The following is a 27565-nucleotide window of genomic DNA, read 5'->3' as shown; positions in this document are numbered from 1 at the left end:
CAAAATGGTACAATCATTTCTGAGGAAACCTAAACATGCAATCACCATAGGACGGCACTCCTGGGCATGGCCCCCAGAGCAACGAAGATTCGTGGTCACGTAAAAACCTGTGTCTGAAGGTTTATAGCAGCTTCATCTCTAATGATCAAAAACTGGAAAGCAGGAGGCATACTTGAACTAGGAATGACTAACTGTGGCACAGCCCTGCGTGAAGAACTATCAGTAAAGGCGGCAGCAGCCTGGGAAGAGCTCTACTCTCAGACTGCAGACTGCATGATTCCATTTCTACAACATTCTCGGAAAGACAAAACCCCAAATGGGGAAGACCACCATTCTGGTTGCCCACAGCTGTCCTACTAGTAAGTGTGCAAAACATGACCGCTGGGGGCCACAGAGATCCCTGTGTGTCATTTTTCATAGCTGCATTCCATCAAGGTCACCTCAGGGTACAAGGTTCAAAAACAAAATGTGGCTGCTGGAGATCCTGCAGAACAGGATTGGCAGCCAGCTACGTGTAGGACACGTAGGACAGAGTCATTTCCTTTCTGGAAGCATTTAAATTAAGTGACCAAAGAGAATCATCATAATGTCTTCACAGCACTGTGATTTCCTCCTGTCATGGACTGGCAGACCAGGAAATAAAGTAAGTGGGTGTTATCATGTTTCTATGGAAATTGTGTTTAGGGGTGCCAGGGTATAGCTCAGTCGTCAGGGTGTGATCCTGGTCCTGGAATTGAGTCCCACATTGGCCTCCCTGCAAGGAGCCGCTTCTCCCTCTGCCTGTGTCTCTGCCTCTCTGTCTCTCATGAATACATAAAATCTTAAAAAAAAAAAGAAAAGAAATTGTGTATAAAAATAAGATAGGTTAAATTTAACCATAAAGTGACTTTCCAGTCACTGAGTGAAAAATGACTTAGACTTGCTTCCATCCTACATATTCAAGGTACACACAATTTTTAAAAATGCACTGTCCATCAAAACTTACCTGCTATTATCTGTCTTAATTCTTCTAACATTCAATTTCCAAGTAACGAATAATTTATTAATTCTGAAAGGAAAAACATTTCTTACATTCTATATTCATAAATCATGTATTCATGTGGAATACTAGATTTCCTGGAACATGTTTTACTTATCCTAAATTTTACCTAAATACTAGACCATATCACTTCTCTCCCAAACTATCAATGGAACATAACAGCAAGAGTTGTTGCAATTCTCATAGATACATAATTTAGTTACATCTCAATAATATAAAAACTAAAAAATATATTCTTGCCCCTTATCTAATTTATTAGCTTACTATTTTTAAGAGACTCATATTTCAAGAAGAATCAGGATTCAGTTTCCAGTGATAATGAAAAGGTATACTGATAAGAAATCATTTTATATTGATATGTAAAGAAAGTGTGTGTCATTTTGATAGCTAATATTTATGTTTTTGAAAAGATGGATTTATCATTTTAAAATTCCAAAGAACCCATCTGAGAATAAATTTAATGATGTTTGGTGGTACTTTCGAGGTGATGCTTGTTTGCCAAGGGGAGATTCCTCATGTAGCAAGAGGAGCTGGTGGGGCAGGAGTGCCCCAGAAGCCAAGCCACTCATCTTACTGGCTGACTGAGAATCAGAAAGAATCCTGTGATGTCACAACACAAACAGGCATACCTGAAGCCTCAGAAATCAGAAATGCTTCTAACATTAGGTCAGGCTCCCAAAAGGCATTCTAGCTAAATTCCTATCTCACTTTTCTCTGGTCATGGAGCCTCAGGACTCTAGAAGATCCCTGGAAAGAATCCCAGATGAATCACCCCAATGATAGTGTTAGGAGTGTCCATACCAGGCCACAAAGCAATGCTTCCAGGCAGGCCCCCAAGGTTAAGAAGCTGGTGCTGCTGTGAGTCACCTCCACACTTCACACATTGCACTGCCAGTGGAAGCTGCCAATGCTATAGATTTACCTCATTTTTCTACTTGAAATGTTACTTGCTGTTACAAGTTAGTCTTGTAACTAACTAAACTTCACAAAATATGTTAAAAATAAAATTCAAAAATCCAATGGATTTGTAAGTTTTAAATGCCTAAACTTCAGTTTATACTTTTAACATGAATAAAGAAAATGTATCATTTTGACCATGGACTAACTGATGTCACATGTTCTATAAAAAGAGGACTCATCCCAGGTCAACTGTGTTTCAAAAGTTTAATTAAAATTATTTCTAGAGGAGTGGAGCCCAGGATTTATGACAGGCAAGGCAACCAGTGGAAAGTACAGCAGGGACAGTTTAAATCAAAAGATGCAGACCATACTGCTCTCCACGATACCATAAGCTGGTATTACCGCCTGCTTGCCGGCAAAACAACTGTCACGTGGACTCTGGAGGAGGATCTGGTCAGACCCATGTCTCCCTCAATCACCTCTGCGGCCACGTGACGTGGGTCGAGACCCTAACAGGACCAGCTCCGTTGCCCGTTTATTATCTTTCTGGCCCTTACCACTCACTGAAATATAATCTTATTTCCTTATTATCTATTTCCCTCCATGAGAGTGGAAGTTCTATAGCAACAGGAACCTTATATATTTTTCATGTGGTCCTATCTCCAGTGCCCATGACAATAGAACAACAGAAGTACACAGCAAATATCTGTTCTATGAGTAACTATTCTGCCACAAAATCCATTCACTTCTCTTATTAAAAACTTCCTCAGGTTCTTGTTATTTCAATTATTTATCATATTAAATGTAACCAGTGAGATGTCTGGGTGGCTCAGCAGTTGAGCGTTTGCCTTCAGCTCAGGATATGATCCTGGAGTTCTGGGATGGAGTCCCACATTGGGCTCCCTGCATGGAGCCTGCTTCTCCCTCTGCCTGTGTCTCTGCCTCACTCTCTGTCTCTCTCATGAATAAACAATCTTTTTAAAAAATGTAACCACTTAAAATATTACTTATCTTTTTCCCTAGTCTCCAGCAGATAGCAGCAGACCACAAGAAAATACAGACATCAGAAACAAGAACATCATTGTAGTGGCATGATACAGTGACAGATAGCAGCCACCCTTGTTGGGAGCACAGCACCACATACATACATGTCAAAGGACTATGTTGTACACCTGAAACTCATGTACTATCATGTGTCAATTAATACAAAGAGAAGCAAGGGGAAAAAAAAAAGCTAGATATAAACACTAGAAGAACAAGTCTGGGGCTACTGTGTGAAGGATCAGGAGTCTAGAAGTCCTGGTCTCCTGTCATGTCCCTTAGAAACTAGATAAATTTTTAAATGATGACCTTGAATCAACAAACTGCCCAACTCCCTAATTCTCTGATTTATTTTCCACTATAGCATTCCTTCTCTACCTGATATCTTACATATCTATATGTTTATTTCCCTCCTGCTATAAGTTACTTGAGAGCAGGACATTGTTTCTTTTGTTCAATAGAGTATCCCCAGCATCTAGAACAAGGACTGGTTCTTAGCAAACTCTCAGTATACATGTTTTATGAATAACTGCATGAAAAACAAAAGGCAAGTTAAGGTCATTATGGTTATTTTAAATTCAACCACAAAAAATCTTTTTCTTACAATATTTATCATAAAAGATAAGAAGTTTTAATACTTAAATGAGTAAATTTTATCTAAAAAATTTTATTCAAGTCTAATTGACATACAGTATATTAGTTTCAGGTGTACAACACAGTGATCTGATGTTTGTAAATACAGTGAACTGATGAGCTCAGTGAGTTAGTCTGTTAGGGTACAGTTAATGCAGTATTACTGACTGCCCCTTAGTCGACTGCATAACTCCAAGTTTTTACCTTCTGATTCTCTTCACTCACTTCATCCCCCTCCCAACACCTCTCCCCTCTGGCAACCCACACCTCTGTCTTCCGTAACTTTGAGTGTAACTTTTGTTTTTTAGGTTCCACATATAAGTGAAATGATATAATACCTGTCTCTCTCTTATTTCACTTAGCATAATACCTTTAGGGTCCCATCCATATTGACGGAAATGACAAGATTTCAGTTTCTTTTATGGCTGGGTACTACTCCATTTTATATATACACATCTTTATCCATTCATCAGTGAATACCATGGTTGTTTCCTTATCTTAGCTATTATAAAAGTGCTGTAATAAAGAAGTGTATGTATCTTTTCAAATTAGTCTTTGTTTTCTTTGAAAAGATATCTAGAAATGGAACTGCTAGATCATATAGTGGTACTAATTTTAATTTTTTCAGGACTCTCCAGACTATTTTCCAGAGTGGCCACACCAATTTAATTCCCACAAACAGTGCACAACGGTCCCTTTTTTCCACATCCTCATCAAACCTTCTTTTTAAAATGGTCATTCTGATAGGTAGGAAGTAATATCTTACTGTGGTTTTTGATGTGCATTTCCCTGATGATGAGTGATATTAACCATCTTTTCATGATTCTGCTGGCCACCTGTATGTAGATCCTAGAAAAATGTCTATTCAGATTCTCTGCTCATTTTCTTTTTTTTTTTTTCATTTTCTTTTTTTAAAAGATATATTTATTTGAGACAGAAAGAGAGGAACACAGTGTGTGAGAGCACAGGGGAAGGGTCAGAGGGAGAGGGAGAAGCAGACTCCCAAATGAGCATGCAGCCTCATATGGGGCTCAATCCCAGGACTCTGACTCAAGACCTGGGTCAAAATCAAGAGTCAAGACGCTCAACCACTGAGCCACCCCGGTGCCCCACAGCTTCGTTCTTCTATATATAGTATAATGTCATCTGTAAATAAGAGTTTTACTTCCCTATCCAATTTGGATGCCTTTTCTTTCTTTTTCTTGCCTAACTTCTGTGGCTAAGACTTCTTGTACTATGTTGAACAAAACTGGGAAATGTAGTCATCCTTGTCTTGTTACTAATCTTCAAGAGGAAAAGCTTTTAGCTTTTCACTGTTGAATATTATTTTAGCTGTGGGTTTGTCATATATGGCTTTTATTATGGTGAGGTATATTCCCTCTATAAGCACTTGGTTGAGGGTTCTAATCATAAATGAATTTTTCAGATGCTTTTCCTGCATTGAGATGACCATATGATTTTTTTTTAATGTGGTGTATCACAATATATCACATTATTTTGCAGATGGTGGACCATCCTGCCATCCCTGAAATAAATGCCATTTGACCATGGTTTATGACCCATTTTCTAATTTGATTTGCTAGTATTTTGTTGAGCATTTTTGTATGTTCATTAGGGAAATTGGCCCGCAATGTTATTTGTGTGGTGTCCTCCGGTTTTTGTATTGGCGTAATGCTGGCCACATGAAATGACTTTGGAAACATTCCTTCCTCTTCCATTTTTTGGTTTCTTTTTTCTTTTCTTTTCTTTCTTTTTTTTTTTTTTGGAAGAGTTTGAGAATAATAGGTATTAACTACTCTTTGAATGTTTAGTAGAATTCACCAATGAAAACAACAGTCATGGACTCTTGGGAAGTTTTGGATTACTGATTCAATCTCATTACTAGTCATTGATCTATTTATATTTTCTATTTCTTCATGATTGTCTTGGTAGGTTGTATGTTTCTAGGATTTTATCCATTTCTTATAGGTTGTTCAGTTTGCTTATGCATAATTATAGCAACTGTCATGATTCTTCATATTTCTACGGTATTAGCTGTAACTTCTTCCATTCTGATTTTGAGCCCTCTCTCTTTTTTTTCTTGGTTAGTCTGGCTAAAGGTTTGTCAATTTTGTCTTTTCACAGAACCAGCTCGTTTTCACTGATCTTTTCCATTGTTTTTTTGTCTCTATTTTTCTTATTTCCATTCTGATCTTTATTATTTCCTTCTTTTTACTAACTCCAGGTTTCACTCATTTCTTCTTTTCCAGTTCCTTTGGGTTAAAGTTAGGCTGTTTGGAATTTTCTTGTTTCTTAAGGTAGGTCTGTATTGTTAGGAACTTCCTTCGTGTAATGGCTTTTGCTATATCCTATAGATTTTTGATGTCACATTTGTTTTCATTTGTCTCTAGGTTTATTTCTCCTTTGCTTTCTTCAATGACCTCTTTGTTGTTCAACAGCATGTTGCTTAAGCTCCTTGTTTTTATGGTTTTCCCAGTTTTCTTCTTATAACTGATTTCTAGTTTCATACTATCGTGGTTGAAAAAGATGCTTTATATGATTTCAATCGTTATAAATTTATTGAGACTTTTTTGTGGCCAAACGTTATTTATCCTGGAAAGAGTACCATGTGCATGTGAGGAGAAATGTATTCTGCTGCTTTTGAATGTAATGTTCTGTATAATCTATTATCCATCTAGTCTAATGTGTCATTTAAGGCCAATGTTTCCTTATTGATTTCCTGCATGGGTGATCTAATAATTGACATGGGTTGGGTGTTTAATTAAAGTCTCCTCCTATTACTGTATCACTGTCTCCTTCTTCTTTTAGGTCTGCTGATATATCCTTTATACATTTGGTGCTATGTTGGGCGCATATAATTTATAAATATTATATCCCCTTACCGGACTGACTCCTTTATCACTATGTAATGCCCTACTTTGTTTTCTATAAGTCTTTAAGTTTATTTTGTATGAATATAGCTACAACAGCCTTTTCATTTGTTTGCATAAAATATCTTTTTCTATACTTTCACTTTTAGAAGCATGCCTTTACTTCTGAAGTGAGTCTCTTGATGGCAGCATTTGCAGGAGTCTTTTTTTTTTTTTTAAAGTCCATTCAGTTACTCTACCTTTTGATTGGAGAATTTAGTCTATTTACATTTAATTTTTGATAGGTATGTACTTATTGCCCTTTTGTGAATCGTTTTTATAGTTTTTTTCTGTTCCTTTATTCTTTCTCTCTTCCCTTGACACCTTATAACTTTCTTTAATGTTTAGATTCCTTTCTCATTCATCTTATGTATTCACTGTAAGTTTTTGTTTTATGGTTATCATGAGGTTCATATATAATATCCTATGTATATAAAGGTGTATTTTAAGTTCATAGCAACTTAAATTTGAATACATTCCAAAATTCTACATTTTTATCCCTTTCTCCTATGTTTTAGGTTTTTTGTTTTGTTGTTTTAGGTTTCTGATATCACATTTTACAACTTTTTATATATTCCTTAACTAATAATTGTGGTTTTAGTTGTTTTTACTACATTGGTCTTTGACCTTTGTATTAGTGTATAAATGATTAATTCATTACCTTCACCATACATTTACCTTTTCCAGTCAAATTTTCACTTTCATATGTTTTCTAGTCATTAATTAGTGCCATTTATTTACAGCTTAAAGATGTCTCTTTATATTTCTTATAAGGCTGGTTTAGTGGTAATGAAGTCCTTTAGCTTTTGCTATGTGAAAACTATCTCACCTTCAATTCTGAATTATAATCTTGCTGGGCAGAGTATTCTTGGTTGCATTTTTTTTTCATTTAATACTTTGAATATTTTCTGCTGCTCCCTTTTGCCTTGCAAAGTTTCTGCTGAAAAATTTGTTGATAGCCATACGGATATATCTTGTATATAGTAAGCTGTTTCTCCCTCACTGCTTTTAAAATTCTCTATCTCCAACATTTAACATTTTAATTATGCTATATTTTGGTCTCTTTTGGGTTTTTCTTACATGGAACTCTCTGGGCTTCCTGGACATGATGTCTGCTACCTTCCCCAAATTAAGGAAATTTTCAGCCATTATTTCTTCAAATATGTTTTTCTGCCCCTTCTTCCCCCTCTTCTTCTAGAACTCCTATAATGAGAATGTGATTCCACTCAAAACTGCCCCAAAGGTCACTTATGTTATCTTCACTTTTTAAAAACGACTTCTTTTTGCTGCTCTGAGTTCCATCACTTTGTCCTCTAGCTTACTGTCTAACCCACTCTTCTGATTCCTGCAGTCTGCTATTAAATCCCCTTAGCGTATTTCTCAGTTAATTTATTCTACTTCAGCTCTGTGACTTCCATTTTGTACTTTCTTGTATTTTCTCTCTTGGCTGCAGTTCTCACTGTGCCCATCCATTCTTCTCCAAAGTTCAGTAAGTATCTTTATGACCATTACTTTGAGCTCTTTATTAGGCAATTTACTTATTCCCACTTCATTAATGTCTTTTTCCGAGGTTTTTGTCTTGTTCTCTCATTTGAAGATATTCCTTTGTCATTTTGCCTGATTTTGTTTTTTCCCTATGTATTAGGTGAACAGCTCCTCTCCCAAACTTGAAGAAGTGGCCTTATGTAGGTGACCTGTGAGGCTGAGATGCACAATTACCCCTGACCACCGGTGCTGGGTGCTCAAGGGGAGTCCCAACTGTGGCAAGGGTGGCACTGTGGCACACCACTGGCTGTGGCAAGACCATGTCTGTGGCACTGCAGGGGCATGGCACTCACATGGCCAGTAGGGATGCAGCTATGGCTAACGATGGATGGGATACTTGCCCAGTTGGCTGTGGTGGACCTGTGGTATGGGGGGTTGGCGTGTGCCCAGGTTACACGAAGATTGCCAAATCAGTGCCTGCCAACACTGGCATTAGCACAGTAGAATGGGATTGTAAAAATGGTACCTTCCAGCACTTTTCTCCTTAAAAATGTCCCAAAAGGTTCCTGCCTTTCTGACATTCACTTTAAGAATAGTAAGTGGGTCTCCTTTACATGTGGCCTAGATGTTTTTTAAGGTGCAACTTTTGTTCTGGGTCCCAGGGTGAGTTGAGTGTGTATGCAAACCTTTTATGAGCAGGTTCTCCATTCCCTAAGTTCTATGGTTTTTCTGGACCAGTCTCCACTGTTTTTACATTTTGGTGGCTCATCTCTTTGGTGCAGAACCCAAGGATTGGGGTGCCTGATGAGGGAAACATTCCCTACTCCTCAGGTAAAGTTTCCACATTTTTTAGCTCCCTCCTGTTCATGGGTTACCACACTGGGGGGTGGGGTTTTTGGTGAAAGTGCATCTCTGTCTCTCCTGTCTTCATCTTGCCTTTAATTTTTGTGGTGGAGTTACTCTCCATCTAGTTTCCAGAACTTTTCCAAAGGAAATTATTCCACATAGAACTGTAGGATTGTTGTGCCTGAGAGGTGGTGAAGTCAGGATCTCCCTACACCTCCAACTTGTCTAAAATACTTTTATGGAAGATCCCATTTCCTCTAATATTCCCCATAAAGATAGAATTATGTAGTAGAACACCCGTATCAACCAGGCAGTTGCTTTTTCAATAGGGCCATACTACAAATAATTGGGGTTTTTTTCATCTCACCGAAAATTGGAAAATATCCTGAATTGCTGTAATAAAGAGTAACATGTTCTTTCTAAAAGCCATTCCAAGGTAGGTATGAGTTCTATTTCTTCTACATCACCTATTTTAGTAACCTGCAAATATAAAGCACAAAACCATGACTTTCTTTAAAAAATATGCACTATTTTAAAGAAATAAAAAAGCCTATGTTTGCCTAACTACTTGCTTTTATAATTAAGGTTGTTCTCTATATAATACCTCCACCGCTTCATCTATACCCAAACTTGACTTCCCTTCCCACACTACTTCTATACTTGCCATTTTTCTAATGCTATTTCTCATGCTCCAATAAAGAATAAGAGAAGCTTATTCCTCACCCTGAGATGCTTTTCACAAATATATGTTCATTTTTTCAGTCTCATAATTTCCACATTTTCTATAAAAGTCATATGTATGAACTCAATTTTAACCACAAGGATGTAGATGCCCTATTTTGACATTCAAGAACCACAGGCCTTTCCTAAGGAATTCCCTTCCTCAGAGTCCCTCTTCCCCAACTGAATGTTAACATTTCCTTAAATTTCTTCTGGCAATAAAAGTACCTCTGTATCAGCACATATGTATTTGTGTATTTTTGTTTATATACAAGCTGTTCCTCCCATTTTCAGTTGATAATACACATCAGGGATATATCCCTACACCTGCACCTACAGATCTGCTTCATTCAGACGTGGCCCTACCCTCACATGCTTACAGTATAGTGTAGTTGGGAGGTTGGGAGAGTAGGGGGAAGCAGACAGACACTAAGAAAATGATCAAAACAAGTAACTGTATAATTACAACTTGTGAGAAGTATGAAAGTGCTATGCAAGAATGTAATGGGGGATTTCTACAACTGGCAATGAAGTTTCTGACAAGCCCGAGAAACATTTTTTTCTTTTACTATTATAATTCCTATTTTGTCAGCAAGTCCCTATAGTTGAGTTTTCTTTTTAAAAAAACTACACTTAATAAAGTATTTGACATTAATTGAATCCTTAAACCTGTATCTCTATAAAAAAGAAAAAAAACCCTTGCTATGAAATAATTTTCTCCCAAAGAGTATCTTAAACACAAACTGTCTCTCAAATGACCAGGTTTATCTGATATACACAAAGATATTCTAAATTGGATAATATTTACTCATTAGTGGAAAACACCCACTCTATATTACCTTTGAGATAAATGATGCAGTAACAACCCAAAATTCTTTGCAATGTCTAGCTCTGTGGGCAGAGACCACCTGAAGATCATATGGATTATAGAGAACTTGACTATTTTTCCGAGGAAGGCAATATATAAATTCTCCATCATCTTTTAAAGGTTCCTGAGGTTAAAAAAAAAATTAACTTGATCAAATTAAGTAATAAAATGACTGAACAGATTCCTCAGTAAATTTAAACAATTTGAGATTAAAATTAAGAGTAATATCACTGAGGAAAGCTGACATCAAATTGTGTCCAAAGTTCAACAAGATCAATCTTATAAAAGACATAATATGTAATTTTCACTCTCATAATGTGGTGAGAAATTCATCTATGTGCTTCCCAATGCATGCTTATTCACATGAAGAACTGGCAACATACCTTTAACACACATGCCCCACTTTCAGTAAATTTGCCAACACCAGAAGCCTTTTGAGCATGCTATTTTTTTTAAAGATTTTATTTGAGAGAAAGAGAGAGCACAAGCAGTGGGTAGGGGCAGAGGGAGAAACAGGCTCCCTGTAGGCTCAATCCCAGGACCCTGGGATCGTGACTGGAGCAGAAGGCAGATGCTTCACCCACTGAGCTACTCAGGTGCCCCACCTTTTGAGCATGTTAATCTTTTAGTTTGATAATGATGGTGGCTTAGTATTATAATAATAATATTTGTGAAGTAAATAGTAAATATTTAATAAATAATAAATGTTTCATACATGGTATAACCACAGGAATTTAACCCTGTGAATTTAACCTTTTAAATTACCCACAGGGATACAGGGATGATCTTATTTTAAGCTCATAAAACAGATGCAGAAATTAGTATTTTGAGAAATTAGGAAATTTGGGAAAAGTCACAAAGACAGGAAGGGGTAAGTTGAGATGTGAATACAAGTCTGACTAAATCCATGTTCTGAGACAGTGCAATATACTTTTTTTTTAAGATTTGTATTTATTTATTCATAGAGACACACAGAGAAAGAGAGAGAAAGAGAGAGGGAGAGAGGCAGAGACACAGGCAGAGGGAGAAGTAGGCTCCACACAGAGAGCCCGAGACGGAACTCGAACCCGGGCCTCCACGATCACACCCCAGGCTGCAGGCAGCACTAAACCACTGCGCTACAGGGGCTGCCCGACAGTGCAATATACTATAATGCCTCTTTCTTATTTACCTGGCATTATTGAGAAATCAGCCACTTCATATTAAGAAAAAATTTTAAGTGAAATTTATTTCTTTTAGCTTTGGGACTTTCTAATTACTGGCACTTAAAGTTTCAGATCCAGTTTTTCTTCTAAAAAAGTTTTTGTCCTCCTTAAAATATTGTTACTGTTTGTCTTTACTCATCCCAGGTGTTCACTGTCTTTGTTGTTGTTGTTGTTGTTGTTTAACGATTTATTTATTTGAGAGGCGGGGGAGAGGGAGAGAATCTCAAGCTGACTCTGCAGTGAGCATGGAGTTCAATGCAGGGCTTAATATCACGACCCTGAGATCACGATCTAACCAAAAAGAATTGGACATTCAATTGACTGTACAGCCCAAGCACCCCTCTCTGTCTTGTTCTAACCTCTGGTATGATATGCCCCCAGAAACCTTATGAAGCAAGTTTAAAACCTGTAACTAAAATAAAATAAATAAGCTCTGGGTGATGATTTGTATAGTACAGTGGTCTGGTTATGTGGCCACTGGAATCATTTTCGTTCTAATTATGTTCCAGAAAGTTGATGATACTAGACACAATTATCCAAGTGGGTCATGTATGTAATTATATCATCCACTTATTAGAAGCATAGTATGTTTCAATTAAGTTGTTTTCCACTTAAAAACATGTATTTTTTTTCATATTCTCAACCCTTCCTTTACAAATGAAACATACCTTATTAGTGAGTCCAAGGATATCAAGCCCATGTATACCTATGTGTTTTCTAAACCACCATGCCCACTATATGCCAGATACCATGCCACATTCATTCCTCATTAATTAATTAATTAATTAATTCCTTTTTCACAGCTCTCTAGTCTAGAAAGACTAGACTTTCTTTCAAAGTCAAAGAAGCTAAAGCTCAGAGAGGTCAGGAACTTGCCCAAAATCACACAGTGAGCATAGAAATACAGATTCAAAACTGGGCGACTCTGACTCTATAATGCATGGTACTTTGCTTCACATTAATGCTGCCTCTAACAATGATACAAAGACCATTTATCCTCATAGTAACAGTCTAGAGCAGGGATCAGCAAATTATGGCCAGGACTAGGTGCCTACTTCTGTAAATACAGTTTCACTGGAACATAGCCACACCCATGTGTTTATATACTGTTATTGTTTTTGTACTACCATGACAGAGCTGAGTAATTTACAACAGAGATCAGATAGCCTGCAATATGCCTAAAATATTTATTATCTGGCACTTTTCAGAAAAAGTTAACCTGGCCCCTGGTCTAGAACAACAGTTCTCAATTGTACATGAGAATCACCTGGAGAGTGTCATAAAGTACAGGTCACTGGGTTCCACCCCCAGAGACTCTAATTCAGAAGGGCTGGGGTGCAGATGAGCATATGTGTGGCTAAGGAGCTCCAAGGTGACGGTGATGCTCATTGCCTGGGGATTGCCCTTTGAGAATCTTGGGTCTAACAGTAGGACTAGATGATCCTGCCCAATCTTCCATCTCCTGTAATGAAGAGCAGAGGAGGCAGATCTTACCTCTTCTCACTGCTTGTACCCTCTAGTCATGTGACCCTGCACAAGATTAAAAACTTCTCCAAAGAGGAAAGAAGAAGGAAATACAAAGATACTGAGACAGAAAATCAGGTACCAGGCAGTAAGAGTGAAGATACAGTTATAGAAGTACATTAGAATTTCTTTTCAAATAACAAAAAAATTTGATAAACAGGAATATAAGAGTAGATTCAAATTTCAGGCATATATATCTTATCTGTTCTCCATTCTTGAAATAAGAGAAGTGAAATGACACTCAACACTTTCATAAGCATTTACTATGAAACAATGATTATAATTTGATATTACTGTAAAAATGTCTAATTTTGATGTAATATATTGTGAAGTAAAAGGAATTAGGATACAGTTTTAAATGTTAACTCTTAATAGACGTACCTTTAGAATAATCTTCTGAATTGCAATTTTGAAGCTTCTGTACTCCAAATAGTGCTGTGGTAACATTGTCTGCCAACCAAACTTTTCTCTTAGTCTAATGATATGTCTTGTCACATCATCATCCTCTGGTTCTGGTTTGGAACATTAAAAATATATATATCTAATATAAGTGTGAGTATGGGCATCACTTAATAATGTATAATATTCCAAATATTTCTACATAGAGAAAAAATTTAAATGGAAACTTAATGTTCATACAAAGACTATATAATTGGAAGAGAAAATATAGCTTAAAATTTAATTTTAATAGAAGCTGAAGAAAGGAATATTATTTTTCCATTTAAAAAAGATATTACAGGGACGCGGGGGTGGCTCAGTGGTTGAGCGTCTGCCTTCAGCTCTGGGCATGATTCTGGGGTCCTGTGATGGAGTCCGCATCAGGCTCCCCATAGGGAGCCTGCTTCTCCCTCTGCCTGTGTCTCTGCCTCTCTCTGTGTCTCTCATGAATAAATATTTAAAATATATATATATTACAAAAGACCTAATTTCACAATTGCACAGATAGTTGGCACAAGACGACACTCAAACAGAAGCCAAATGGGGTGGAAACAGCAGGACCAGGAAAGAAGCAATGACGAGACAAGGAAAGGCGGGAATATTCTTCCTAAAGATTCTCATGCAATAGACTTCCTTCCCTCCTCCCTTCCTCCCCTCTTCCCCCTGCCCCTTCTCTCTTCCTTCCTAAAGTAGGCTCCACATCCAGCGTGGAGTCCAATGCAGGGCTTGAACTCAAAACCCTGAGATCAAGGCCTGAACTGAGATCAAAAGCTGGACACTCAACTGACTGAGCCACCCAGTTGCCCCTCAGTCTTTTCTTTCTTGACCTCTTAGCAGCTAATGATTCTCTCCTTCTTGAAACACTCTCTTTTCTTGGCTTTTATTCACCATGCTCTACAGCTCGTCCCCTTAGCCCTTCTGGTTTTCTTGATAAAACTAATCATGGGAAGAGAAGCAACCCAGAAACCATGTTGGCAAAACCAGCAATGCTGTGAAGTTGTTCAAGAATTCTGGTTCTCCAGAAATCACAGACATCAACTGATCAAAACAACTTCTTAGAAACTCAGGACTAATGAGCCTGGAACTGTTGTGTAAAATGGTGTCAGGACCAGGATACAATCCTACACAGCCCTAAGAGTAAATTCCTCTTTTAACTTTGTGCCTTACCTGTCTCACCTTAGTCTAGACCCTATCAGTTGCTTAAACACAGAAAGAACTTTAATATATTTAACTGAAAAAAAAAAGCCAGTTAATAATAGGTGTGGAAGAGAGAAGGCAAAGTACTGATGCTTAGGGACAGTACAAACTGCTTATGTCCAGCTGACAGGTAAGCCATGCAGACTAGGACAGAACAGCACGTACCTGTGGAAATCAAAGTAGCGAGGTTATGACATAGGAAAACAGATCGGTAGAACCGATTAGAGTCCAGAGATAGGACCATTTACAAAAGAGAATCTAGTAAGTGAAAAAAGGCATTTCAAATAAGTAGAGCAATCATTAACTGTTATGAATCATAACGGCAAAGTGGTTAGCCATTTGGGAAACTACGCTATTTTAGGCAAGCGTAAATTATAGATGGATTATGGCAGTAAGTGTGGAAAAGGAAATTATAGAAGTATTAGAAGAAAACACAGAATATATTCCTGAAAAAGAATCAAAGCATGTTAAAAAAAAAGAATAATAAATTTGGCTTATTTAAACTTAGCAATTCATACAGATGAAAAGCCACCATAAATAAAGCTAAAGCATAATTGTCAAGTTAGAATAAAATGTTTATAACCTATGTAAGAAGCTACGGATTAATATACCAAATATTTAAAGAGTTCTTCCAATCAATAAAAAATAAACGTTTTGATAGAAAGATGAACAACTTATATGGAAAGACAAATGGCCAGTAAACACACCAAAAAATTTTCAACCCCATTAGTAATCAGGAAATCATAAATTAAAATTACAATGAAAAAGTCATTCTCACTCATCAGACTTACAAAAAATTAAGTTAGGAAACAGCAACTGCTGACCAGGGTATTCCTCTCATGCAATACTGCAAAAGCATAAATTAACACATCCATTCTTGATGGCAATCTGGCGGATTTAATGATAGAGACCACTGGAGAATGGAAGCAATTTAGGACAATTTTAAAATAACAATTATTTAGAATAAGTAGTAAATTTAAGGAAAATATATATCCTCCAAAATGCTGGGGGAAAATTTTTCTAAAAAGCCAGATTAATGCAGAATATCATAGGTATTTACTAACAACAGACAATATATTATACACCTAACATGGCAAGGTGTGGCACTATCCTTCCATGCTGGGTGCATGGTATGATCCAAAAAAGCAATTCTTTATATCAGAAATATGAGGAGACTAGCCTGTATTGCACTTTCACAGTGAGTCAAGAAAACAGGTACCAGAACTAAGGTCAGGAAATTCCAACTTTCAAGAGAAAGCCTTCCAAAGAAAAACCATGAAAAGAAAAAAAGGGAGAGTGAGCAGCATAAAGACTAAATTTATCAGGGCACCTGGGTGGCTCAGCAGATGGGTATCTGCCTTTGGCTCAGGGTATGATCCTGGAGTTCTGGGATCGAGTCCAACATTGGGCTTCCTGCATGGAGCCTGCTTCTCCCTCTGCCTATGTCTCTGGCTCTCATGAATAAATAAAATCTTAAAAAAAAAAAAAAAGACTAAATTTATTGTGTCTATGTAGAGCCTGACATGGAGCTTGATCCCAGGACCCTGAGATCATGACCTGAGCCCAAGGCAACAGCCCAACTGACTGAGCCCCCCAGGCACCCCACAATATCTTGTTATAGACGCAATAAAACCTCATCAGCAAGCAATGGGCTGAACTTCCAGTTCCCTCACCTTCTAATTGTATAGCCTTGAACAAGCAGTATCACAGGACAGAATCTTCAGCAGGAGAAACAGTGAAGACAATAGTTAATGAAGAGTTCCAGCACTTAAGGGTAAAATTACATATCTTTAGGATGAAAATAAAACCTTTATTTTAAGAAGTTTAAAGCAGGGGCACCTGGGTGGCTCAGTCGGTTAAGGGTTTTGAGTAGTGATTTTGGCTCAGGTCACGATTTCAGGATTGTGAGATCAAGCCCACGTTGGGTTCCACTGTCAGTGGGGAGTCTGCTTGGGGTTCTCTCTCCCTCCCTCTGCTTCCTCCCCCCACTCTCTCTCTCAAAAAAGTTTAAAACAGAACTTCTGTTGCTTTGGAGTTTAAAATATTTAAGTGATGATACTATTCCACCATGTGAATGTCCTCATAATGAAAGATAATATATAAAAATTGTCAAATGAGTAATACTACTAGTAAATATTGTGTTAATTCCAAGGAGAAGGATCACCACAGACTAGGGACCTTACTGAAAGCTTTATAGAAGTCTCATAAAAATGGATCTTAACATAAGGCTTGAGAGGAGCAAAAAGAGAAAAGAGGACATTTTAAACAAAAAGTCATCTTCAAAGGAAGAGTGAGTATATTCCAAAAGCATACATCAACATGAACAACCTGAAAAGGACAGGTTACAAAAGGACACAGATGTTTTATTGTGCAAAACATCACATATGTGCATATTTCAAAACTTTCACTGAAGTATAATATACATACAAAAAAGTACAGGTATCATTCATAGGCATACAGCCTAATGTACTTTCAGACATTAATAAACCCTCGAACCAGCACACCAATCAAGAAAAAAAGCAACACTAGCACTCCTGAAGTCTGCCTCGAAACCCTGTCCAGTTCATCCCATTCCCACAAAAGTAACCACTGACCTGATTTCTAAAATTAGAGATCAATTCTTTCTAGTGTTTACTTTATGTATTCTTCTATATCTAGCTTACTCTGGTCAATACTGTGGTGTGTGCTTCTGCATACACAAAATAATGCCATACGTTTTATGGATGTATTAGTTACCTATTGATGTATAAGCAGCTATCCTAAAATTTAGAGATTTAAAACAAATATGTATTATTTCACACTTTCTATGGGTTAGGAATTCAGTTTCTCATGAGGTTGCAATCAAAATGTCGGTTAGGGCTACAATCAATCCTCTGAAGGCTTTCCTGGAGCTGGAGGACCCCTCTCCTGGACAGCTCCAGCATATGGCTATGCACACAGGTCATCTCAGCTTTTCCTCCACATGGACCTCTCTGTAGGGTTGTGCAAATGTCTCACATGACACTGGTGTCCCTCAGAGAGTAAGCTGGAAGAGCATGTAGTAGAAAGGACTACTATGCCTGTTATGACTTAGTCTTAGAGGACACACCATCATTTCCACCGCCACATTCTACTCTGTAGAATTGTAGACTATCATATCCACTGTATTACTAGTTAGAACTGAGTCACTAAGTCTGGCCTTCATTTAAGGGAAAGGAGTAAGGCTCCACCTTTTGAAGGATGGGGTATCAAAACACACATGGACACATTTTTAAACTCCCACAATAACTATAAATGTAGACAATACATGGAAAGGACAGTCACTCATGTCAATGTGACTATCAGCTGGACCTCCTGTAACTGAGGACAGGGAGTAGAAGGGGGAGCACCTTGAGCTAACTTGTACCATTTTACTTCTGTACTTGCTTCCTGTTACCATGTAACAAACTACCACAAACTGGTGCTAAGACACTACATGTTACATGGGTCAGGTGTCTAGCAAATTTCAGCTAGGTCCTGTGCTCAGGATGTCACAGGGCTGAAATGAACATGTGAGTGGATGATGCCCTCATCTGGAGACACAGCTAGGGACAGAACTGCCTCCTAGCTCCCCTGGGTTGTTGGCAGAACTCATTTCCTTGTGGCTGCATGATGAGGCCTCCATCTTCTAGCTAGTGGCTGGCCAGCTACTACTGTTGGCCCCTCTCCACAACCCCTTCAAAGGCAGCAGTGTGGCATCTACTACTGCTCTGGTCTTTTTTAAAGGTTCGTCAGATTAGGGCAGGCTCGCCCAGGAAAATCTCCTTTTGATTAACAAGAAGTCAGCTGATTAGAGGTCTTACTACATCTCAACAATGTGAGAGAGACTGACCTAGTCCTAGAAGCAATGCTCCACCATACTCACAGATTTTGCATCACTCACCGGGAGGGAGGGGAGTAGACAAGGCATGAACCACCACACTCATGTGGTTTTGTGCTCTGGGAGGCATTTATCATAGTGAGGAACTTCTTTTTTAAAAAACGAAGTCTGGTTAAGTGAGGAAGTTTAGGTGTCAATAGTTTTATGACTAATCTGCCTTGGACCATGGTATATTGGTGAAACTTAGAAAAGTTTTCCTTTTCCTGTCAAACTTAATAAAACAAATAAGAATTTCAGGTACAGAGAAAGCACAAACTGGAAAACATTAGTGAGGAAAATCAGTGTAAATGAATTATTTGGGAATTTAAACTTTATGTCAAAGACACAAAAGAATTAAATTTAATGATACCACAAAATCTTACTCAAAGGATAAAACAAAGCCATACAACTTTATTTATAATTCTATAACAGTAACCTTCAGAGATTGTTTCTAAGACTATAGTGTACAATTTTTCAATCTATTGATATTTTAGGTTTTCAAAAAGATTTTTAAAAAACTAACAGTTCTTTAAGCAACCAAACACATAAAATTCAGTAAGATTGTTTCTTCTAAAGTCAGTGTTCTATTCAAACACATAAAACCACAAAATTATCAGGAAAAAAATGTATCTTCTAAACAATCTACGTCAGTGATACTACGTACCTATTCTATCATATGACACAAGCCTTTTTTTCTTAAATTCTGGACAACCATGAGTTTGATCCTTTTTTCCCTTTGGTTTCTCTTCCTTCTTATGAGAAACTGGTTTTGAAGATTCTTGTTGAATTCTACTTTTTTGAAAGTAATCTGAAAACAAAAGCATTATTAACTGAGAAACCAGCAAGAGCTATAAATAATACCAGGGCAATTCTACACACCAGGCCATTCAGTCAGTCGATCATGAAATAATTTCAGTTTTTAAGAGCATGGGCTCAGAGTTAGACTGCCTTCATTCCAAGCTTCATTAGAAGCTTTACCACTCAGTTCTGTGATTTATTTCATAAGTAACCCATCTACCTTTCTTTACTCACCTGTGAAACAAGATCTGTTACAGTGAAAACCTCATAGGGTGTTACAAGGATTAAGTTAATCAATGTTTACAGCACACAATAAGTGCATACAAAGATAAATGTTAACTTTATCATTACAAGATATCATTACAAGAAGTCTTTAAAATGTGAATTCTCATGCAAAAAAATAACAAAATCCTTTTGTTAACTCTAATTTGCTAACTGAAGCCAAAAAATGCTTAGATACAAATGTAAAAAAGATTCTTCTGTTTCTCAGATTCTTCCCTGACTTACCTGATTTGTGGATTCTCAGCATGAAGAAGAATGGGGAAATTACTGAAAATGCAGTTTTTCAAAAGCTAATAAATTTTACACTTTTTCATTTATTTAACAGAGATTTATGTGGTATACAGCACAGAGCTTCAATTGAGTAGGGATGAGACACAGAATTACAAACAAAATGAGTATAAGTGAGATAGCCAGCAAAGTTCTACTTCACCCAGTAAAACTAAATGAGAGGAGAGACAAGACAGAGGATGAGAGAGAGAGAAGACATCCTATTTGTATAAGCAGAGAGCACACACCCATCCTGCTCCACGGAATCAAATGTTGAATGAATGGTAAAGTTTTTCATTGACAGGGCTAGGGGTGAGAGAAAGGTCTTGTTCAGGAGACCACACAAGGAAATGTGTGCTTCAATGGAAAGTCTGAGAGAGAACCTTGCAAAAATTCCTTTCTCCCTAAAGGCTCTTCCAACAGTTTCTCATACTCACTCCCAAGCCTTAATTGGAACCCAGAGACTTCCCAGACCTCAGGAATGTGCAGCCCTCCCAAACAATGGCTGTTGACATGCCTGCACTCCAAATGCCTCCAAAAGCCTCCATAGGGCTTGTTTTCCTCCCTGCTCCTACTCACCACTTCCAAATCCTTACAACTCGCCCTAAAAAAAAAATCCTACTCCCCCAAAGCTCAAGGTTTTCATGGCATCATACTCTTCATCTTTGTTGGCCTCTCTGCCAACTGCCTGGCCACTCAACTGCTCTGGAGCCCTGGCTCAGGGAGGGCTTACTCTGGCTTCAGCCAACCACTCCTGAGATTACCCACTAGAGCCTGTCAGCACCAGCCTCTCTCCTTCTAACCTGCTCAGAACTCCCAATTTTCATTAGCTCATCAGCACCTCCAGTTCACGGCCCCATTACTATCCATCCTCCTTCTGTTTATTTTCATGTCTCTTTATCCCACAGAAATTACATTGTCTTTCAACAACACTCTAGCCAATACCCTCAACTCTTTTATCTTCTCTCCATGGCAGAACAGTGGCCCTGGAAGAACCCAACTCTATGTGCTCAGTATGCCTACGTCTGCACAGCCCAGCGCTGTTAGACAAATACCCAAGAATGAGTGGATTGGTAACTTCCGAAATCCACTTTAATTAATCACAAACTGACCCTGAACACTAACCTGAAATCCTGTTTGCCTGGCTCACCTGCCCTTCTGGCTTTTCAACCTAGCTCAGTCTCCATGCACTACAAACCCCCGAACCTGCACCTCCAATCTCTCTACTTCACCTGACCCTCATGCCTACTTCCCCAGGCACATAAAGTCATCAGATGGGAATTCCTTCAACATGCCTGTGCTAAGTCAGCCGAGTCCACCCCAGCACCATCCTTTCCTATCTGACTTCATAAATGAGGTGTTTCTCTCCCCATCCAAACCAATCCTTTCAGCCTTTCATTTGGACCCCACCCCTCTCATTCCTATAGCATTAACCATTCTTTTCCTTTGTGTATCCAGCTTCCACCATAGAGCTTGAGCTGCCATCAAGTTTCACCTGCTCCTAGACCACACTTCCCTCTAGTTGGTGAGTTCTATCTCACCTTTCTTCACAACGTTATCAGTATTGTTACTTTTGATATCTTTCTTTTTTAAAATTAAGATATAATTGACAACATTACTTTCAGGTGCACAACACAGGATTTGTTATTTGTACATATTGCAAAATGATCATGAGTCTAGCTAACATTAATCACACAGTTGCAATTTTTTCCTTGTGATGAGAACTTTTAAGATTTACTCTTAGCAACTTTGAAATTTACAACACACTATTATTAATAATCACCATGTTGTATGTCCTGTCCTCATCATTTTTAACTAAAATTTATATATTTGACCACTTTCCCTCATTTTATCCACTCCCAACCCCTGCCTCTAGAACCACCTGTTCTATCCATGAGTTTGGTGGTTTTTTAGATTCCACCTGTGAGATCATATTGTCATACTTTGTCTTTCAATGACTTATTTCACTTGGTAAACTGCTGCCAAGGCCCATCTATGTTGTCACAAATGGCAAGATCTCATTTTCTTATGACTAATATTCCATTGTGTATACATATCACAGCTTCTTTATCCATTCATTCATCAAGAGACAGTTTATTTCTGTCTTGGAAGTAACATTGCAATGAATGTGGGGATATAATACAGCTTTCTGAGTTAGAGTTTTCATTTCTTTTAAATAAATATGAAGAAAAGCAATTACTGGATCATATGGTAGTTCTAATTTCTTGAGGAACCTCCATACCATTTTCCACAGTGGCTTCCATCAACTTATGTTCCCACCAACAGAGCACAAAGGGTTCCCTTTTCTCCACATTGTTACTAACACTAGCTCTTATCTTTCGATAATAGCCATTCTAACAAGTGTGAGGTAAACAGCTCATTCCAGTTTTGATTTACATTCTCCTGATGATTACCTTGGCCATCTGCAGGTCTTTGGAAAAAAATGTCTATTCAGGTCCTCCGTTTTTAGTTGGATTAGTTTGGGTTTCTTTTGGCTATTGAGTTGTATGAGTTCTTCATATATATTTTGGATATGACACCCTTATTAGATACATAATTTGCAAATATTTTCTCTCATTTCATAGTCTTTTCATTTTGCTGTTTTCCTGTGCAGATTTTTGGTTTGATATAGTCTCAGTTGTTTGTATTTGCTTGTTACTTTTGCTTTTAGTGTGAAACCCAAAAATAGATCACTGCCAAGAGGGATCCCTGGGTGGCGCAGCGGTTTGGCGCCTGCCTTTGGCCCAGGGCGCGATCCTGGAGACCCGGGATCAAATCCCACGTCGGGCTCCCAGTGCATGGAGCCTGCTTCCCTCTCTGCCTATGTCTCTGCCTCTCTATCTTTCTCTCTCTCTGTGTGACTATCATAAATAAATAAAAATTTAAAAAAATATTAAAAAAAAAAAAAAAAAAAAAAAAAAAAAGATCACTGCCAAGACCAATCATCAGGACATTTCCACCTATGTTTTCTCCTAGGAGATTCATGCTTTTAATGTATTGTTGAATTTGGTTTGCTAATATTTTGTTGAGAAATTTTGCATGTTCCTCAGGGATATTGGCCTGTAATTTTCTTTTCCTATGGCAACTTTGTCTGATTTTGATATCGGGGTAATAATGACCTTGTAAACTGAGTTTGGAAGTGTTCTTACCTTTGGAAGAATCTGAGAAGGATAGGTATTAATTCTTCTTTGAATGTTTGTTAGCATTCATCAGTAAAGCCAACTGGTCTTGGACTTCTGTTTGTGGATTACCGATTCAAATTCTTAATAGTGACTGTTCTGTTCACATTTTCTATTTCTTCATGATTCAGTTTTGGTAGGTTGTAGGTTTCCAGGAACTTGTGCATTTATTCTGGGTTATCCAATTTGTTGGCACATAATTGTTTATAGTGCCTCTGATCCCATGGTATCCATTGTAACATCTCCTCTTTCTCGTTTTATATATTTGAGTCTTTTTGCGCTTATGTGATTCTTGCTAAAGGTCTGTCAAGTTTATCTTTTCAAAGAATCATCTTTTAGTGTCGTCTTTTCTATTGTCTTTTTAGTCTCTATTTCATTTATTTCTGCTCTCATCTGTTATTCTTTTCCTTTTACTAACCTTTGGCTTTGTTTTCTACTTCCTCAATTGAGATTTTTCTCATTTATCCAAGTAGGCCTGCACTGCTATGAACTTCCCTCTTCTACTTTGCTGTATCCTGTAAGTTTTGGTATGCTCTGATTGTACTTCCATATTTATTTGTCTCGGGTATTATTTCTCCTTTGATTTCTTTGGCTCTTGTTTAGTAGCATGTTGTTTAATGTCCACATGTTTGTGAATTTCCCAGTTTTTTGTTGTTGTTTTTTTCCCCAGTTTTCTTTTTGGAACTTATTTCTAGTTTGTTTTGTTTTTACCACTGTGGCAAAAAAGATGCTTGACATTTCAATCTGCTTAAATTTATTAAGATTTGTTTTGTGACCCGCTGTATGATGTAACCTGGCGAATGTCCTTCCTACGTACACTTGAGATGTGTAGTCTGATGCTTTTAGATGAAATGTTTTACTACATCTATTAAATCCATCTGGTCTCTCATGTTAAGACCAATGTTTCCCTTATTGTAGGAGGGATTTTCTATTTTATTTTTTTGTCTGGATGATCTGTCCATTGACATTAAAGTCCTCTACTCTTCCTGTCTTGTTACCTATTTCTTTTAGGTCAATATGTATTAATTGCCCCAACATTGAGTTCATATTTACTAGTGTTATATCATCTTCCTGTATTGACCCCCTTATCATTATATATTGACTTTTTTGTCTCTTATTACAGTCTATTATGACCACAGCTTCTGGTTTCCATGTGCATGGAATATTTTTTCCATCCTTTCATTTCAATCGTGAATGTTTGTACAAACTGAAGTGAATCTCTTGTAAGCCATATATAGATAGGTCTCATTCGGGACACCTGAGTTGCTCAATTAAGTGTCTACCTTTGGCTCAGGTCATGATCTCAGGGTCTTAGGGTAAAGCCCTGGGTTGGGCTCCCTGCTCAGCAGGGAGACTGTTCTCCCTCTCCCTCTGTGCTCTCTGTTTTTTCAAATAAACTTAAAAATATATATATGTCTTGTTTTTTTATTTATTTAGTTTATTTATTTATTTATTCATGAGAGACACAGAGAGAGAGAGAAAGGCAGAGACATAGGCAGAGGGAGAAGCAGGCTCCTCATAGGGAGCCTGATGTGGGACTTGATCCCAGATCTGGGATCATACCCTGAGCTGAAGGCAGACACCCAATCACTGAGCCACCCAGGCATCCCTAGGTCTTTTTTTTTTTTTTTAAATCCATTTGGCCACTCTAGATCTTCTTTTTGGAGAATTAGTACATTTACATTTAAATTTAAGTTGTTTTATGTAACTTTCATTAATTAAAGTAATTAATGATAATTGATTTCCAGCTGTTTTTTTAATTTCTTTGTTCCTTTCTTCTTCTCTTGCCCTTTTAATTTGTGAGCTGATGGTTTTCTACAGCATATTCTTACATCCCTCTCCCTCTATCTTTTGTGAATCTACATAGGTTTTTGCTATGCGCTCACCATGAAACATACATAAAACAACTTAAACTTATAACAATCTAAGTTGATAGCAACATAAGTTTGAATGCTTTCTAAAACTATTATTTTTAATCCTCCATCCTACATTTTACGTCTTTTGATGTTCACAATTTACATCTTTTTATCCTGTGTATCCATTAACAAAATTTTGCATTTATGGTTCTTTTTACTACTTTTATCATTTAACCTTCATACTAGGACATAAGTGATTAACCTACACCCCCCCCACAACATTAATCTGACAGATTGTGGGTACACCTCAGTATGCTATCTCTGCTCTGTGCCCTGGGATGGGCACTAAGAACTATTTCTCCACTTGCAACAGTTCAGCAGACTCACATGTGCAAACCCCATGGTTACCAAAGCCAGGAGTTCAAAAGGGTCTCCTGGATGGCAGACACAAAAATCAGGGTGCAGCATCAGTGCACAAGCTCCCTCCTCAGGAGATTCCAGGGACCCAGAATGAGGCAGAAGGAAAGTACCAAGATGGTGCCCATTGGCCTCTGTCCCCAGACAGCACTTCAGCCAAACAAGAGGCCAGCCCTGCCAATAGACTCCTTTTTCAGAACAACCTGGGGTGTGTCTCAGTCTTCTGTGTGTGCTGGGCCCTGGGTGGAGCCAATTAAGAACTCTTTCTCCCCTTATTACAGGTCTACGGGACTTGTGAGTGTAAGCACCTCTGGCCACCAGTCAGGCCATCTAGAGGTATCCCAAAGGTGGTGGTCACAAAAATCAGGGTGCCAGATGAGTGTATATATTCTATTCTGGGAGAAAATGGTGGCTTGGAGCAAGGGAGAGGGTAAGGATGGCATCTGCCAGCCTCCATCTTGGAAAGCATTTCAGTGGGCCCTTGGGTGTGTGTTTCAGAAGCCTGACCCTCAGAGTTAGGACAAATAGGCTTCTTTCACTGAACTGGGAACTTTTTAGTCTCCCACCTGTCTGTGTTCTAGGCTCTGGGGTGGCAAGTCTGCGTGAGCCCTTAAGAACTGTTTCTCAGTTCAGTATAGCCTTGTAGGTCTCATAGATTAAAGCCCTGGGTTTCAAAGCTAGCTGTTTTGGGAGCTCATCTTACAGGCATAGATCTTAAAAGTTCAGGGGACCAATGTAGGGGTTCTAACTCTTTGCTCCTCAGGGAGATCAGGATTCTGAGTTTCCTCCTGAATGTGGATTGCTACACTGTGGGTAGGGTTTACAGTGAGATTGTGTCTTGGCCTCTCCTAACCATTTTGACACAGCTTTTTTCTTTATTCACCCAATGTGTAGGAGTTGATCAGCCTATTTTGGGATGTTTTCTAGAGGAAACGGCCACATATGTAGCTGTAGATTTGGTGTGTCTGTGGGAAAAGGTAAATTCAGAATCTTTCTACATTACATCACCATCTTCAACCAGGACCTACCCCCATTTCTGATATAATTTTTTCCTTTAGCTTTGGTGATACCCCACACCCATCCTCTTGCTCATCATTCTCTCTAGCCTGATTCTGACCAACCCATGTGTCTACTGCAGCCATCATCCTTTGGACCAGAGCTGCTACAGTTCTTTGGCTCACTTCATACACTTTCCTTAGGCAATCTCACCCATGGCCATGCCTTAAGTTTCCACTCATATAGTTATTCCAAATGCATCCTCTCAGCCCTGGCTTCTCTGAGCTCCAGACACATAGAGTCAACTGCTTCTATGACATCCCCACTAGAATGGACCAAAGGTAGTTCAAATTCAACATGCCCCAAAGTGAACCCTGATCCGTCCCCAGACCCCACAAATCCTGACCTTTCTTCAGGGCCTTGTATCTCAGAGAATAGCATCACTATTCATTATATCAAACAAACCAGAAACCTAACTATCATCTTTGACACCACTTCTCTCACCAACTCATCATCCTAATCGATAATCCTGCCTTCAGAATATCCAAAGCCTCTTAACTGAGCTCCTTATCAATTCTTGTTCCCCTCCAATCTATTCCTTAGTCTGCAGCCAGAGTGATCTCTGCAAAGTAAAAATCTGATTGTGTTAACTCTGTGCAAAACCTTTTGTGTTAACTCTGTGCAAAACCTTTCTGTGGTTTTTATCTTCATAGTATAATGCCCTGCATCCTTAACAAAGCCAAAAAGTCATTGCTTTGCCTGGCTCTTGTATTCCTATCCAGTCTTGTATTTCTGAGCCCTCTTTACTGAGGAAAATAACAGAAGGACCAGAGTACTTTTATTTTTCACTTTGCTGGAAAGGAAGCTTAGTCAGCCCTACAAATTGCTGTAAGGTCCAGGTACTCCCTCTGTTTTAATCTGTCAGATAAAACATCCTTGCTCAATGTACACCAGTAGTTCTTAGGCTCCTTCTGAAAATCAAACATACTCATATTCAGACAGAGACTGATTAGTAGGCAATTGCACATACATCTGAAAAACAACAACTTAAAGGGCAGGCAGAGGAATAAAGATTCATGAAATAGACA

General features: G+C 38.2%; 1 protein-coding gene across 1 annotated transcript in view; it reads right to left on the bottom strand.

Moving 5' to 3' along the window:
* DNAH14 (dynein axonemal heavy chain 14) overlaps positions 1-27565 on the bottom strand; it is a 311703-nt gene that overhangs the window by 272553 nt on the left and 11585 nt on the right. The window contains 5 exon segments of the mRNA XM_041749477.1: positions 986-1048; positions 9221-9333; positions 10413-10565; positions 13552-13682; positions 19347-19492. Of these exon segments, the coding sequence (XP_041605411.1) occupies positions 986-1048; positions 9221-9333; positions 10413-10565; positions 13552-13682; positions 19347-19492 (606 nt within the window).

This window comes from Vulpes lagopus, chromosome 1 (genome assembly GCF_018345385.1).
Source record: "Vulpes lagopus strain Blue_001 chromosome 1, ASM1834538v1, whole genome shotgun sequence".
NCBI lineage: Eukaryota > Metazoa > Chordata > Mammalia > Carnivora > Canidae > Vulpes > Vulpes lagopus.
The sequence above is the reverse complement of the archived record's forward strand: the minus strand, read 5'-3'. Positions and strand labels throughout refer to the sequence as shown.